Source organism: Sander lucioperca, chromosome 15 (assembly GCF_008315115.2).
Source record: "Sander lucioperca isolate FBNREF2018 chromosome 15, SLUC_FBN_1.2, whole genome shotgun sequence".
Lineage (NCBI taxonomy): Eukaryota > Metazoa > Chordata > Actinopteri > Perciformes > Percidae > Sander > Sander lucioperca.
In genome coordinates this window covers 7,185,161-7,201,472 of record NC_050187.1, presented here as the reverse complement: position 1 = coordinate 7,201,472, position 16,312 = coordinate 7,185,161, and the positions used below count along the sequence as shown (strand labels likewise).

The following is a 16,312-nucleotide window of genomic DNA, read 5'->3' as shown; positions in this document are numbered from 1 at the left end:
ACAACACATCAACTAAAGCATGGGTCTCAAACTCGCGGCCCGGGGGCCAATTGAGGCCCACAGGATGATATTTTGTGGCCCCCCCTACTTGACATCAAAGTTTAGTGTCAGTGCAGCCTGCGCGTTGTTCTGAAACGCACCTTTTTGCTGAGGCATTGCGTGTGCCGCGCTTTCCACGCTTTTATTTTTTTATCACTTACGGGCTACCATAGCTAGTCTCGTGACTGCGGCGTTTGTTGTCACCGGTAGTCAAGCTAGCCAACCGTGAAGTATCTGGGGAAGTATCAACGTTAGTCACTTGGTTGAAACGTGTTCCAGAGTGACGGAAAATATCTGCCATCACCCAGTTCCAGTCACGTCTCTCTCAAAACGTGCCGTGAAGAGAAAGGTTGGCGACGAGCACAGGCAATTTCAGTGAAAGTGGGAGACGGAATATTGTGTTATCGAGCACAGGAGCACCCCTACGGGTCTCATATGCACAGAGAAAGTTGCGGTGTACAAGGAATATGACATCAGACGTCATTACTCAACTAGACATGCTGAGGAATATACAACATACCAGGGAGATGAGAGAAAGAACCGGGTCGCCAATCTTAAAAAATGTCTATTGAGGCAACGAGATTTATTCAAGAAAACAAACAAAGAATACTTTTGTTGAATACTTGACGCGTCCCAGCCTGACCCACGCTCTGCCTCAAACGGCCCCCAGGTAAATTGAGTTTGAGACCCCTGAACTAAAGCATTAGGTAAGGTGGCTACATCATTATGCACTTAAGTTGTGTTCAAATCAGAATTTGCACAGTGATGACCACATTTTTTTGCAGAAAGATAAATAATCATGATCATGCTTAATAAATCATAATTCATAATGATGTGCCCACGTACCTAATGCTATAGTTGTGTTGTTCATGTATGAGGTCATGAATGACAGACTATGAACACGTCAATTCCTGATGATTCATGGGATATTAAGGAATGCAGTAACACATAAATCATTAATTACATAATGCATAATAATACATAGCCTACATCAATTCATTCATGCATGAATTCATGATAATTCATGTACCCTTACCGTAACGCGTTACCAGTGTTATTCTAACCAACAACACACACACACACACACACACACACACAAATGTAATCTCATTTGATAGAGCAGTTAGCTTCCCTATTGGAAACATTCATTCCATATATTTGTTAGAGGAGTGAATTTGCTCAAGAATCAATTTGTTGGCTGAAAGCCTACTGTGAAATTGTGCACAGGTGTCAGCAGAATTGGCCCGTGTGAAGAGTAGCGTCTTTAAGGTGGGATTGGTCATGAGGTTCCTCTCGTCAGTCCATGTGTTGTTCATGAGTGAAGAGATCCGCTCAACGGGAGCATTTGTGCCCGGTAGACACATGGCGAACTAACAAAGGAGACATACATTTTTGAACGTAATCTCCCTGCTTTTTAAATGTTAAAATGTGAATGTTATGTGTGAAATGTTAACATTTCCACACAGCGCTTGTCTGTTGACTTTCTAGCGGACCTGGAGGGACTGGTTAAAACGAGACAGATAAGAAGAGGCATTGCAACAATGTTTACAAATATACATTGTAACGCTGGCTGCACATATTATGCAGACGCAGACCGCTACGATTGACTGAGGGCGTTTTCACACCAACAGCCTTTAGTTCGGTTGAATCGAACTAGAGTTTGTTTGCCCCGCTGGTGCGGTTCGTTTGGGCAGGTGAGAATGTGGCAATTAAACTCTGGTGTGCACCAAAAGCGGACCAAACAAGCGTACCGAGACCTGCTTGAAGAGGTGGTCTCGGTACGCTTTCAATCCAACTCTGGAGCGGTTCGTTTGTGGTGAGAACGTGAGCTGTACTCGAACCGCACCAACTATACGTACTCCGCAAGTCTGAGCTGATGTCTCCTGTAGTCAGGTGTGTCCTCCAGTCTGAGCTGATGTCTCCTGTAGTCAGGTGTGTCCTCCAGTCTGAGCTGATGTCTCCTGTAGTCAGGTGTGTCCTCCAGTCTGAGCTGATGTCTCCTGTAGTCAGGTGTGTTCAGCAGTCTGAGCTGATGTCTCCTGTAGTCAGGTGTGTTTAGCAGTCTGAGCTGATGTCTCCTGTAGTCAGGTGTGTTTAGCAGTCTGAGCTGATGTCTCCTGTAGTCAGGTGTGTCCTCCAGTCTGAGCTGATGTCTCCTGTAGTCAGGTGTGTCCTCCAGTCTGAGCTGATGTCTCCTGTAGTCAGGTGTGTCCTCCAGTCTGAGCTGATGTCTCCTGTAGTCAGGTGTGTCCTCCAGTCTGAGCTGATGTCTCCTGTAGTCAGGTGCGATGCAGCAGTCTGAGCTGATGTCTCCTGTAGTCAGGTGTGTTTAGCAGTCTGAGCTGATGTCTCCTGTAGTCAGGTGTGTTTAGCAGTCTGAGCTGATGTCTCCTGTAGTCAGGTGTGTCCTCCAGTCTGAGCTGATGTCTCCTGTAGTCAGGTGTGTCCTCCAGTCTGAGCTGATGTCTCCTGTAGTCAGGTGTGTTCAGCAGTCTGAGCTGATGTCTCCTGTAGTCAGGTGCGATGCAGCAGTCTGAGCTGATGTCTCCTGTAGTCAGGTGCGATGCAGCAGTCTGAGCTGATGTCTCCTGTAGTCAGGTGCGATGCAGCAGAGCAGCAAACTGTAGCAGCTTGCAGTGTTTCTATCACAGAAATAGACTGCGGTCAAGCTCGCCGTCCGTCACTCATATCTCCGTGGTCAAACCAGCTGCCGCTAAAATTGGAGACAGACGCCGGCCGAGCCGAGCGAAGTCTCGGTGACCAGAACAGACGTAGTAACGTCTCTTGCGAAACAATATCTGATAATTTTAATGAAATGAGCTTGTTTGACCACTAGATCAGAACACAGGACCTTCTTCCTGTATTTACTTTCTTGCTTCCGCCTCCCAGACATATCCGACCAATAAGAGGGCTGGATGTTCTTGCCTGATTTGTAATGAACTATTGTGGTACGCTTGGATTTTTCCAGGTGTGAAACCAAACCAAACCAAACCAAACCGACCGAGGGCAAATTGCTCCAAGTTTACTACCTCACCAACTGATTCGGACCAAAGCCAACGAACTACAGGTGTGAAAACGCCCTGACACACACACACATTGTTAAAATCATACGCTGGGCGCTTCTTTCTACATGGGTTTAGTTAATGATCGGGCTATAATAAGACCACGTTGGCTATGTAATCGCTGACAACTGGGACAATTTCATAGTGGTTGGTGTAAACCAGGGGCGATTCTAGGGTCAGAGCTTTAGGGGTGCTGAGCACCCAATGAGCCCCACTGCCAACAAAAATATGTCTATTGAAAAATAACTTTATCATTTTAACATTGGTTCAACTAACTCCAACATCCAGATTGTTTTTCTTTTTTTTGAGACATTTTCAGAGCACCAGCTTAATTGTGAGAGTTCACACAGACAGCCCCCTGTAACAAACACAAAACCTTCTTCACTCAGCTGGTTTTCCTGACCGTTAACTCCATGTGCTGAGAGAGAGAGAGAGAGAGAGAGAGAGAGAGAGAGAGAGAGAGATGCTATGAGTTCAGGAGTTAAGCCTGGTTCAGGTTAAATCCTCTGTGTGTGAGGAATGAATAAATACAGCAAAAGAAAAACATTAAACTTTCTTTTATTGTCTAGTTTGATAGTCAGCCACAACTGAAAAATAACAGATATAAATCTAGGAATGAATAACAATTCATTTAAAAAGCCACAGTGAGTGTTTTCACACATAGGCCTACTGGTAGTATACAGTGATATGTTTGTTTTTTCACTCTGGTCCAAACGCCAGGGCCAGAGTGATAGAGAAAGACTATGGCTCTGGCCAGGGCTTCATGTTTCCATGACGACTGACCAGAAAAGACGCACGTGATGTGCGTTGCTATGGTACTGATAAACAAACCTGCTAATGCTAATTGGTTAGCTAGCAACAGACACCGAACTATTGACATTATACCCTATATCACATTTAACTATTGACATTATACCCTATATCACATTTAACTATTGACATTATACCGCTATATCACATTTAACTACTGACATTATACCCTATATCACATTTAACTATTGACATTATACCCTATATCACATTTAACTATTGACATTATACCCTATATCACATTTAACTATTGACATTATACCGCTATATCACATTTAACTATTGACATTATACCCTATATCACATTTAACTATTGACATTATACCCTATATCACATTTAACTATTGACATTATACCCTATATCACATTTAACTATTGACATTATACCCTATATCACATTTAACTATTGACATTATACCCTATATCACATTTAACTATTGACATTATACCCTATATCACATTTAACTATTGACATTATACCGCTATATCACATTTAACTACTGACGTTATACCGCTATATCACATTTAACCGACGTGACATGTCAACGTCCTGGGCAACTTTTCTCCACGCAGCAGCCTTTCTGTTTATATCTGTATCAGAGAGGTCAGAGAGAATCGTACATTCAGACACTTATAGTCTAGTCTATAGTATTACGGAGCGGATTTTAACTGCCAGTGTGAAGGCGGCGTTATTATAGGTGTACACGTGATTCAGGTACTCACCGATATGGTTTGTGAGACACAGCTTTGGAGCAACTTAGTTGATTCACAACACTACACTCACTCTGCATGTGTTTCGCGCTGGATGACGGTCGTGCTGAGCGGTGCAGGTACAGAGGAGAAGTAGAAGAAGAGAAGAGGATGATACCATTTGCTAAGCGGGGATGTTTTCATTTTCATCCTTAACACATACATTTTAAACCACAAACTACGGAGTATGTTTTGGACATTATTTAGCCTTGTCAAAGACGAACAAAAATGTTAGAATAACAACATTTCTTACTCCAAGTTTTAGGGGTGCTGAGCTCCTTTTTAGGGGTGCTTCAGCACCCCTAAAAAGGGGCTAGCCTCGCCCTTGGTGTAAACCAGGACATTTTAGCGTTTTTGTCGGGACTTGGGACACGCAACTCAGAATCGGGACTGTCCCGGTTTAGGGTGATCCTAAATCAGGAACACATGGTTTGGTGTTTGTGAAGAATTAATCATGTTGAAACCTTGAGAAATAACAGACCTCAGGTTCAAACCATTATTCGCTTTCTTACGGAGCCCCTAATGGGACATGGGCACACAAGATACTTTCTGTTGGGCACCAGAAACTTTTCTTGTCTCATGCTCACAAGAAACAAATCTGAGTACCAGTCAGAATAGCTGCACACATAGCTTTACGGTAGTTCGTTAGCATCATTTTGCTAGCCTTAGATTGGTTTCTCAAGAGCACAAGATAGTTCCGCGTGTTCACGAAAAAAGTATCTCACTCCCAACCCTTAATCTACTGACGCTTGGTCAGTGGCTCTCTTACAATGGTAGCGAGTAGTATAAAAGACCAAAAATCCGTACAGAGGCAGGTTGGGGGGTGAGGGGGGCGGGGGGTGGATGGGTCAAACAACACAAGACTTTCACCCAGGAGACCGGGATTCATGTCCCGTTCTTGTCCCGCATGTCACTGAAACGTAGATTTTGTAACCCCAAACCACGATCTTCTTCCTAAACCTAACTGTACCGTTTTTGTGCCGCACGTCAGTTAAACGTACGTCCCAACCCAGAGCGTCTAAATATGGGAGTGTGCATGTGTTCCCACAGCCCTATGTTCCCACATTTCAAAGATTATTTTTCAAAATTAGGCCCTATGTTCCCACAGTTCCCACATTTCTAAAATGTATTTCCAAAATTAGGCCCTATGTTCCCACATTTCTTTTTTCATAAATTTGTATCAGATTTTATCCCCCTAAGGCCGGTTACACACTGGATGCGTCGCGCGAGCGTGTCAGCCGCGTGGCGTGTCCGTTTTTATTTCGGCTCCCATGTTAACAGGTTAGAGCTTACACACTGCCGCGCCTGAGACGCGTGCCTGCTAGAAATAGAACCGACGCCTATTTTTCACGCGAGACGCGAGCGTGTTGGAAGCGTTTCCAGGCAAAATAGAATAGGAAAATATGTTTATATGTCATTTAGACACGAATGCATATTAATAAATGACATCTTGATGTTTGAAAGTCTCGAGGTTTTGACATCAATGTAGATATAAATGTAATAAAAAATTTCAGAGAAAAGATTTTCAAATATAGCACCTGTCATACAGAACAAAATATTCTGTAACATATTTTGCAGTCAATACTACCGATGTTGCCTTGCTTTAATCAAATCAGTAGGCTATATATTTATTTTAAGTTTAACAACTCTCTCCATATACGTCGAACAAACCTATATATATAAAGGGTAGAATAGGCTACAATAACAACGTAGTGTGTGTTCTGAGTGACGGTCCAGCTACACAAAGTTGTTATAAACAGACAGCCCACTTACCCATTTTTCAGACTTTGAATGTGTCGGTGCTATGTCCCGAGATCAGCCCTCCCTGTACCTAGCAGCAGGAGCAGCGCCACGTCAGACACGCTTCTAGTGTGTAGGACACAGAAAAATCCACGCAGCCGCCACGCTTCTGAGAAGCAACAGAAACGCCACGCTGGCACGACGCATCCATTATGTAACCGGCCTAACCCTAACCCTAACCCTAAACAATGTTGTGGCAGGACAGGACTTAAATTGAAGGGAAATGTAGGAACACAAGACCTAATTTTGAAAATGTCCTAAAAATGTGGGAACATAGGGCTGTGGGAACATAGGGCCTAATTTTCAGTGAAAAAAAATTCTCATAAATGTGGGAACATAGGGTTGTGGGACCACGGGGCTGTGGGAACATAGGGCTGACCCCCTAAAATGATGCTAAAGGAGACGTTGTGTGTCAATTACAAACGCCAAAGGCACCTTACCAAGTGTCACTTTTTGATGCGATGGAAGTGGGAATGTGTTGGCACACGAGCAATGATCTCGTGCTCCCAAGAAAGTTTCTTGTGTGCACCAGAACAGTAAATGTTTCCTTCTTTTAACAATAACCACCATCTTTCCTCAACCTTTACCAAACAGTTATAGTTGCCTAGACTTAACCAAACCTTCACCAAAGATCTGAACAGTTATGATTTGCTTGGGGGATAACTGACATATGATAAGAAACGTCTCTTCTGTTGGTGCATAGCAGCTGTTACAGCTGCTGCCGGGACCCTCCTGTGTATTTAACTGTGATTGCGTTTTATCTGAGATGCGAAGCATGCTAGGCCATTCCATGCTGTGGATTGTTTGACTAAGGCCGGTTACACACTGGATATGTCGCGCCAGCGTGGCGTTCCTGTTGCGTCTCAGAAGCGTGGCGGCTACGTGGATTTTTCTGTGTCCTACCACCAGAAGCGTGTCTGACGCGGCGCTGCTCCTGCTGCTAGGTACAGGGAGGGCTGATCTCGGGACATAGCACCGACACATTCAAACTCTGAAAATGGGTAAGTGGGCTGTCTGTTTATAACAACTTTGTGTAGCTGTAAAGAGCCTATAGAGCCTATCTGATGTTGGACCGTCACTCAGAACACACATTACGTTGTTATTGTAGCCTATCCTACCCTTTATATATAGGCTTGTTCGACGTATGGGGAGAGAGTTGTTAAACATAAATATATAGCCTACTGATTTGATTAAAGCAAGACAACGTCGGCAGTATTGACTGCAAAATATGTTACAGAATATTTCGTTCTGTATGACCGGTGCAATATTTGAAAATCTTTTCTCTGAATTGTTTTATTACATTTATATCTACATTTATGTCAAAACCTAGAGACTTTCAAACATCAAGATGTCATTTATTAATATGCATTTGTGTCTAAATGACATATAAACATATTTTCCTATTCTATTTTGCCTGGAAACGCTTCCAACATGCTCGCGTCTCGCATGAAAAATAGGCGTCGGTTCTATTTCTAGCAGGCACGCGTCTCAGGCGCGGCAGTGTGTAAGCTCTAACCTGTTAACATGGGAGCCGAAATAAAAACGGACACGCCACGCGGCTGACACGCTCGCGCGACGCATCCAGTGTGTAACCGGCCTAAGGGAAGTCCCGCCTAGTTCCTGGGGTTCCCTGCGATGGTGATGCTGATTGGTGCGGCATGCCACCACTGCCCCAATTGAGGAGCTCCAGTGAAGTCCGCCTCCTGCTCAAATAGTCTGCTTGACTGGCAGTTCAAGGCAGCTGTCAGACCTGATTAGCTTGTCTCGTTGTTGTATGTGTGTGTGAGGAAGTGGGCCAGGGTTTGAGTTTCAAAACTAATATTGCTCTTGCACTCAACAGGTTTGTCTTGTCTAGTTACACTAGATTCAGGGGTGCTGTGCGCGTTGTGTTTTTGTTTTTTTGCAAAGTATTTTAGTTAGAGAGGATTTTGGTTTATCCTTTTGATTTCCTGTAGCTGGAGTAGTAATCTTCCTTTTGAGGATCTCCTTTTGTTATATTCCTTTGTTGATTTCCACAGCACCCATTGCCCTATTAAATATAAATATCCCTTCAAAATACCAATTACATCTGGTTTATGTTTATGTCCTGATACCCTTAGCACTTCGGGACTTAACACAGCATATAAAAGTATATTGTGTAATAGATGATCTCCCCCTTCAGGTCCTGGATGAGACGCCCTCTCCGAGGTTACTGGGGACTCACCTGCACCCTGACAACATCCCCAAATCCTTCGGTGCAAAGAAAACTAAAGTAAGTGTCACAATGTCTGCACCGTGACAGAAAAACAGACAGTATTATTATCACATACACCTGAGCGGTGAGTCCTCATAGCTGGGGGCGTGGCTTGGGGCGGAGTTGCTGTGGGGGAAAAACAATCCTTTCCCCCTGACCGGATAACATAGCGTGAACCCATGGCTACTCAAAAGCACTTTTGGCGCTTGACAGAGCAAGATACATAAAAAAATCTGAGCCGCATTGGGTCGGCTTGTCCGTACATTATAAGTTTCCCGACATTTTTTGTCCTACCTGATTGATTATCCAGGTAGGAGACAGCTAACGTTAACCGTTAGCTAGTCTCCCATTGCCAGACCTTCCTCCACAGCGCTGTGGAGGAGGGTCTGGCTACTACCCCACAGCATTCCGGGATGCGAGAAAAACATGCTCTGGTTTATTGGCATTTCTTTAAACCAATCACAATTGTCTTGGGCGGTGCTTAGTGCCGGACAGAGGCACGGTGCTTCTGCTAAATAGTCTCAGGAAGGAACTTGTTTTGGTGGAACATGTGTACGTTCAAAACTTGTTTTAGTCGTGCAACAGAAAACTCAGAATGGACAGATAGTCTAGCTAGCTGTCTGGATTTACCCTGCAGACATCTGAGGAGCAGTTAACCCTAGTCCTCACAAATCCACCAGAGGTTAGAACGCCAACACAAAGAAAGAGGAAGGGGCGGACATTCCGGCCACACCGGAGCAATCCCGGAAGTGGAACGTCGTGGATATAGACTAACGTTAACCGCTTAGCTTAGACTGTATCATCAGTAACGTCATCCCAGGGTTATCAAACTATTGTTTTCCCACGTTTATTAAAGCTATGATATTAAAGAAGTATGTCTTAGCATGTTAAATGAATAAACTCCATGTAACTGTTACAGTTTTGACTGTAGCAGCGACGTTAGTGGCATTAACGTTAGCCTATATTCGGTGATGTGCTATATCACACAGGAATGTACTCGCAGAGCAACATGCAGAATTACAGGTCCCTGGAGGCTCAACATTTTTTCACCAGTGGCTTTGTGGGAGTGGTTTTGCATCACAAAATAGCAGGGAGCAACATTTGTTTATTTCGTTGTGATGTGAAGCCATCTTGGAGGGTTTTTAAACCTGCAGCAAGACAACACTGATCTTGATCCAAAGTAAAGATCAGGATTTTGTTTTTTACTTATTTGTGTCACACAGCAACTTTTCGGCATTGTAAATATGATAAAGATTAACCGCTAACAAGGTCTATGCTCCTTACTTTGAATGATTTGTTTTCCCCCACGGCATAAACGGAAATGACGTTTTAGTGGGCGTTTCCCAGTTATGCTGACCAAGTCTATTACGGTGCAGTTTACTGGGCATGAAAACAGTTTATCAGTAGCCTAGAAATCTAGCAAATGCAAATGTAATTTGCAGCCAGGGTCGTCTAGCAACTCTCCGTTGGCTTGCGAGCTGTAGCAAAACTCTAGTCAGGTCAATCACATCATGTATAGAGTCGCTGGGCGGGGCTTAACGTAATGACGGCAGAGTTGCGACGGTTCCGCGTGAATTCCCTGCTACTTGAAAACAAAGAAGATGGCTGCTGCTGCTGCTGGTGAACAACGGTCTTTGGAATCGGCTTTGGCCGCGACTCTGGAAGACTTGGAGTTCAGCTTTTCTTTGAGAAAAGAACAAAGAACGGCACTGAACTTACTCTGACTACGTCACCTTCGTCGTTGCTCTGCCTGATTGTAACGCTATCCTATTGCGTGCAGAGGGAATTTGAAAGACAACCGTTTATCCCGCCCCTCGGATTGAGCCCTGCCAATGGTGATGTGGATGGATGTGGGTCTGGCTTGTCAGGCTAGTTCATCAGGCATTAAAAACTCTCTTTTATGATTTTCTTCTTTCCATATTCTTTTCTGTCTCTCTTTTTCATGTGTTGTACAGATGCTGGTGATCTTCAGGAACCCTAAAGACACTCTGGTCTCCTTCTATCATTTCACCAACAACAACCCGGTCCTCCCAACCATGCAGTCCTGGGAATCCTTCTACTCTACCTTCTTGAGTGGAGACGGTGAGAAAACACACACAAAAAAATGTTATCACAACTTAAACAACGCATTCTCATGAACGGGTTTGCATGATATTTACAATTCTTATAATATCTTACGAAACTATGGTGATTCTCGGCCGGTCACATGACGGTTAAGTTTAGCTGAGAAAAGGGGACTGTGAGCCGGGTACAGAGCACCGTGAGGCGACGGTCCTTTCAGTGGGGCGTTGTAGTTGAGTTAGGCCGACAAGTCTGGATCCCGCTTCCTTTGTGTTTGCGTTAAACTCCGGTGGATTCAAGGAACATCAACCACAACCTCTGAGCTATCAAGCTAACGTTACATGCTGACAACGTTTTGAAGAACATTCGGACGGTGCAATTAAGTCAGGTCTGCTTGGTTCTTTTGGGGAATGATTGTAAAGATTTACAAAGAATGTGTTTAGTAGCCTAAAAATCTAGACGCACCCTAGTGTTGCAAATGTAATTTGCAGCCAGGGAGTCTGATAACTCTCCGTTGGCTTGCGAGCTGGAAAAAACAAACTTTGGCCAGGCCAATCACATTGTGTATAGAGTCGGTGGGTGGGCTTATGGCTGCTGCTGCTGGCGAACAGTCTTTTGAATCGACTTTGGTTGCGACTCTGGAAGACTTGGAGTCAAGCTTTTCTTTGAGAAAAGAACAAAGAACAGCACTGAAGTCATTCTTAAAAAAGGAAGATGCGTTCAGAGTTTTGCCGACCGGTAATCCATCAACTAGCTCTGCTACCTTCTTCGTTGCTCTGCTTGGTTGTAGCGCTGTCCTATTGCGTGCAGAGGGAATTTAAAAGACAACCCTGCCCTGCCAATGGTGAGTTCCCAGAACCAACATCTTGATGTGGGTCGGACTTGTCAGGCTATATGTTTAGGTCATTTCCTCTCTAACTGGGATGTTTTGGGACTGATTGGTGGGATTGCTGTGGACGAAGTACACACGGAGATACACTGGTAAGAGCTAATGAGGTTTAACCATGTATCGGCTAATTTAAATAGCTCACCTTACTGTATTGTGTGAACAGTTAACTTCATTTAATATTGGATGTGGCGTTTTTTTTTGCGGAGTGCAAATGTTCCACCAAAACAAGTTCCTTCCCGAGACTATTTTGCAGAGCCACGTCACTGTGTCCGGAGCACAGCACCGCCCAAGAGCGTTTTTTTTCTACTATCCCATAATGCATCTGTGGTGTAGCCAGACCTTACTCCTCAGCGCTGTGGAGATAGAGCTGGCTATGCAAGACTAGCTGACAAAAGGTGACCGTGAAAGTCTTGTGTTTTCTTCTTAACTTCTTCAGGACATGAACTCTGCTCCCCGGCTTGAAAGCCCTGTGTTGTAGGAGCCAAACATCCTCCCTATGAGGATCTTCACGCTCTTACACAGCAGCAGTCAATATGCTGCTGACAGCAATCAATATGTAGAATACAGAAATAACTATGATAATAAATAAAACATATAAATATGTAGTGCGGACGGCAGACCTAAAGTCACATCTGTGAAAACGGCCATGCCAGTTTTTTCCCTCTGGAAAATTTGGCCTAACTGTGGAGCGTTATTTAGCACGGCACGGATTCCTTAAATCGTGTAGTTTCCTGTCATACCAACATCTTCACTCTAGCTTTAAAACCGAGCCTCTTGAAAGATCAATCTCAGAATTTTATGAATCATTATCGAATCATTCAAATGAAGATCGGTTTGAATCGGCAAATCTATTTTTTTAAACCCAGCCCTAAAAATGATCAAATTTAGACATGTAACCAGTACCACAATGGAATATAGTTATTTAAACTCTGTTTAAACAACAGTTTTAGATGTCAGTTTGGTTTAAAACTTTATCTTTAGCCCAGTTTTAATCAAAACTGTGTCTGTGTGTGTGTGTGTGTGTGTGTGTGTGTGTGTGTGTGTGTGCGTGACTCTGTGTGTGTGTCTGTGTGTGTGTCACTGTGTGTGTGTGTGTGTGTGTGTGTGTGTAGTTCCCTGGGGGTCGTACTTTGATCATGCTTTGGCCTGGGAGAAGAGGATGGACGACCCCAACGTCATGATTGTCACCTATGAAGAGCTCAAACAGGTATACGTCACACACTCATTGTTTCGGTGCGTCTGACAGAAAGTTGTGGCTTTAAAAAACTGTATAAGATTCATAAAGTTATTATTTTACATGTTCAAAAGTCACTTTATCAGTTCATTTCTATGAAAAATGATCCTGTAGAGAGTTGAAACTCGCTGTAGAGCAGCCTTATGTTCCCACAGCCCTATGTTCCCACATTTCTAAGATTTTTCTTAAAATTAGGCCCTACGTTCCCACATTTCTAGGACATTTTCAAAATTAGGTCTTGTGTTCCTACATTTCCTTCAATTTAAGCCCAATCGTCCCACAACATTTTTTAGGGTTAGGGTTAGGGGGATAAAATCTGATACAAATTTATGAAAAAGGAAATGTGGGAACATAGGGCCTAATTTTGGAAAACAAATCTTAGAAATGTGGAAACTGTGGGAACATAGGACCTAATTTTGAAAAAAAATCTTAGAAATGTGGGAACATACGGCTGTGGGAACATAGGCACACTCCCAGAGAGACAACCAGTCCCAGTCAACATTGAGTAGAAGTGTCCGTCTGTAACGGCTCTGATTCTGCTTCCTGTCCTGCAGGACCTGAGCGAGGGCGTGCGTCAGATCTCCACCTTCTTCGGCTTCAGCCTGACGGAGGCTCAGGTGCAGCAGATCGCAGAGCGGAGCACCTTTACCGCCATGAAGGAGAACAACTCCCTCGGTACTATGGGAAACGTCATCTTCAGAAAAGGTGCTTTCAATCCTTCACATTTTTACAGGCTATGGTGTGAACCACCATGCTGTTTTTTTTCTGGTCTCTGTTAGCGCTGTGAGTAAACGGTTGCTACGGTTAAAAAAAAAAAAAAAAAAAGAGCGATGACTACAGTCGATAAAACTTCTGAAAAACACATGCAATTACCACTTATGGCTACAGGCGCCACCAATCAGAACAAAACAGACTTTCGAGATTGTAACAATTAAGTACAGAGCTGGGGGCAGGGCTAGCTTAGCCTAGCTTAGCATAAAAACTGACAGCAGTGGAAAACAGCTATCCTGGGTCTTCTCAAACTCAATAAGTCACACATTGTATCTCATATCGTTTAATCAGTTAGCAAACAGAAAGAGAGAAAGACAGATAACATATAAACATATAAAATCTCTTTATTCTCTTTATCTGATACAGATATACAGAAATACAGAGACACAGATACAGCTATACAGAAATACAGATATACAGAAATACAGAGACACTGATACAGATATACACAAATACAGAGACACTGATACAGATATACACAAATACAGAGACACTGATACAGATATACTGATATGGAGACATATTATATAAAATAATTACAGCAGTTGGTATGATGAACAGTGGCAATTATAGTACCAATAAAGATAATAGAATTATGACTAGAAATAATGGTAGCAGCAGTGTAGGGCATAGCAGGGTGTAGAGCAGGACCAGGGCAGCAGCTGCAACCACGATCCAGGTGCCACCACAATCCAAGGAAATCTGCGAAGCTAGAAAACATAAGGACTCCGGGGAATAAGCTCCCCGGAGCTTAGTAAGTAACAAGCATTACCAGGAGAAAAATGCACACAGATGGAAAGAGAGAGGACAAACAATAATACAATGACATAAATAATTAAAATGTCTCCTGTAATCAGAGGGTTAAACTGCGTGATATTTTTGTCCCCGAGCAGGCGAGGTCGGGGACTGGAAGAACCACTTCACACCAGAACAGAGCCGAGAGATGGACGACGCCTTCAACAAACACCTGGCAGGAACCAGGCTGGGAGACAAACTCAACTACCAGCTGTACTGTCAGTAGTAGTTCCCCTCTGTAAAATCCTTTGACTCTAATGCCAGGATCAGACTACACAAATTCAGCCCAACACGTCGCAGACAAACGTTCAAATCCGTGCCTGATAATTTGGGTCGGGACTTTACCTCCCTCTAGTGTGACATAATCAAAGATCAGCGATCTAACGTCTGGGACGCTTCAGCACCACGACGCAGAATGTCAACCATGGCCGAAATTTTTGTCTTTTTCCGCCTAATGTGACTATGTTCTACCACATGTTCCTTGACACTGACCAATAGGAAGAGAGAGCGCTGTCTGCCTCTCTGGCGCACATATGTAAACGTGGCGAAAAAGGAAAGATGCTACGGCTGCTGTCTGGTGAAGGAAAGATACACACAGTGTCCGTATAGGCGTTGTTTTCGCGGCAGGGACCACCCGCTTCCCAGCATTGCACGCTAGTGGGCTAGCCACTAGCAGTTATCTGTTGCTCTTCACATTGACTAATGACAAAAAAAATTAAACACTGTCCGCCCTTCTACAACCACGAGGTTGTAGAAGGGCGGACAGTGTTTACTTTTTTGTCGTTGGTTGGCTGCACCTGATTGGACGAATGCTACACGTGAGGCTCCCAGATTTTAAAACAGATCATAATGGCGGCTTGAAAAACTGAACTTGCGCGTGATCTTCATGACAGCATGCGATAATCGGTCTGGGGGCCGGTCGGTGTCATACTTGTGTTGCCACTCTTCTGTCCAAAACACAGCAACATTTTTGGCAATATGTCTGTCTAGTCTGAGATAGTGACTGTTGGGAAAGACAACAAAATTGTGTAGTCTGATCCTGGCATAACCCCTATTTTCCACCGGGCAAGTCTGCTCTGCGTTCCAGAGGCGCCACGACCCCCGCGAGCAATCGCATCCATTCAAGTCAATGCTTGATATTCCACCACCGGCGTTATGGTGCGTCCCAGAAGCGTCAACTTTTCCTGCAACGTTCTAAAACAGTTTTCCTCTTGTCACGTATCTTTTGGTCTCCACTGGGCTTTATGATTTCCAAGAACTTACAATACAAAAAACAATTGTCTTAATGTCAGCATTTAAAGGTGCCGTAGGTAGGATTGCGAAGATCCAGGACTTAGCCAAAAAATGTGAACAACTTCTCAGTCCCTTCCCCCTTTCCGCTAAAGCCCAAAACAGTCTCCTAAGCCCCTCCCCCCACAAGGGAGAAACCTATCTGCAGCTGGTGTGCGGGGAAGGAGGAGGAGAGGACGCTATGAAATGCGTGTGCGTGATCAGTGATTGACACACAGTTAGACACCCCCCCCCCACCCTGGCCCTGATTGGTGCATCTAAACAGGGAGCAGTGGAATTTTGCAAATCACACTACAGGCTGTAGGTGGTGCCAGAGGAGCCGTATTTTTTTTAAATTACCTGCTTCATGTAGTTCTACTGGAACATAGGGTCAGTTTCAGCAAATATGGCAGAAAGTTAGTTTTATAAGGCTTACCTACTGCACCTTTAACTGGGGAAGTTTCATGCTGATATCTGTTAGTTAGAACTCCTTTATTCACCTTTAGTGTCTCCCTTTAAACACATAACAGATGATTTCTCTTCACACTGGCAGCTACCTGAACTTGTGTTCATGGAAACTCTTACAACACTGTGATGAG

At 43.9% G+C, this 16,312-nt stretch overlaps 1 protein-coding gene across 1 annotated transcript in view; it reads left to right on the top strand.

Annotated features, from left to right (window-relative positions):
* Positions 1–16,028, top strand: part of LOC116065575 (sulfotransferase 6B1-like) — a 50,133-nt gene extending 34,105 nt beyond the window's left edge. Inside the window, exons 6-11 of the mRNA XM_031321114.2 lie at positions 8,623–8,712; positions 10,650–10,776; positions 12,757–12,851; positions 13,433–13,583; positions 14,543–14,747; positions 14,836–16,028. Coding sequence (XP_031176974.1) covers positions 8,623–8,712; positions 10,650–10,776; positions 12,757–12,851; positions 13,433–13,583; positions 14,543–14,670 — 591 coding nt within the window. The 3' untranslated portion in view covers positions 14,671–14,747; positions 14,836–16,028. The remainder of the gene's footprint in view (positions 1–8,622; positions 8,713–10,649; positions 10,777–12,756; positions 12,852–13,432; positions 13,584–14,542; positions 14,748–14,835) is intronic.
* The last annotated feature ends 284 nt before the right edge of the window (positions 16,029–16,312 follow it).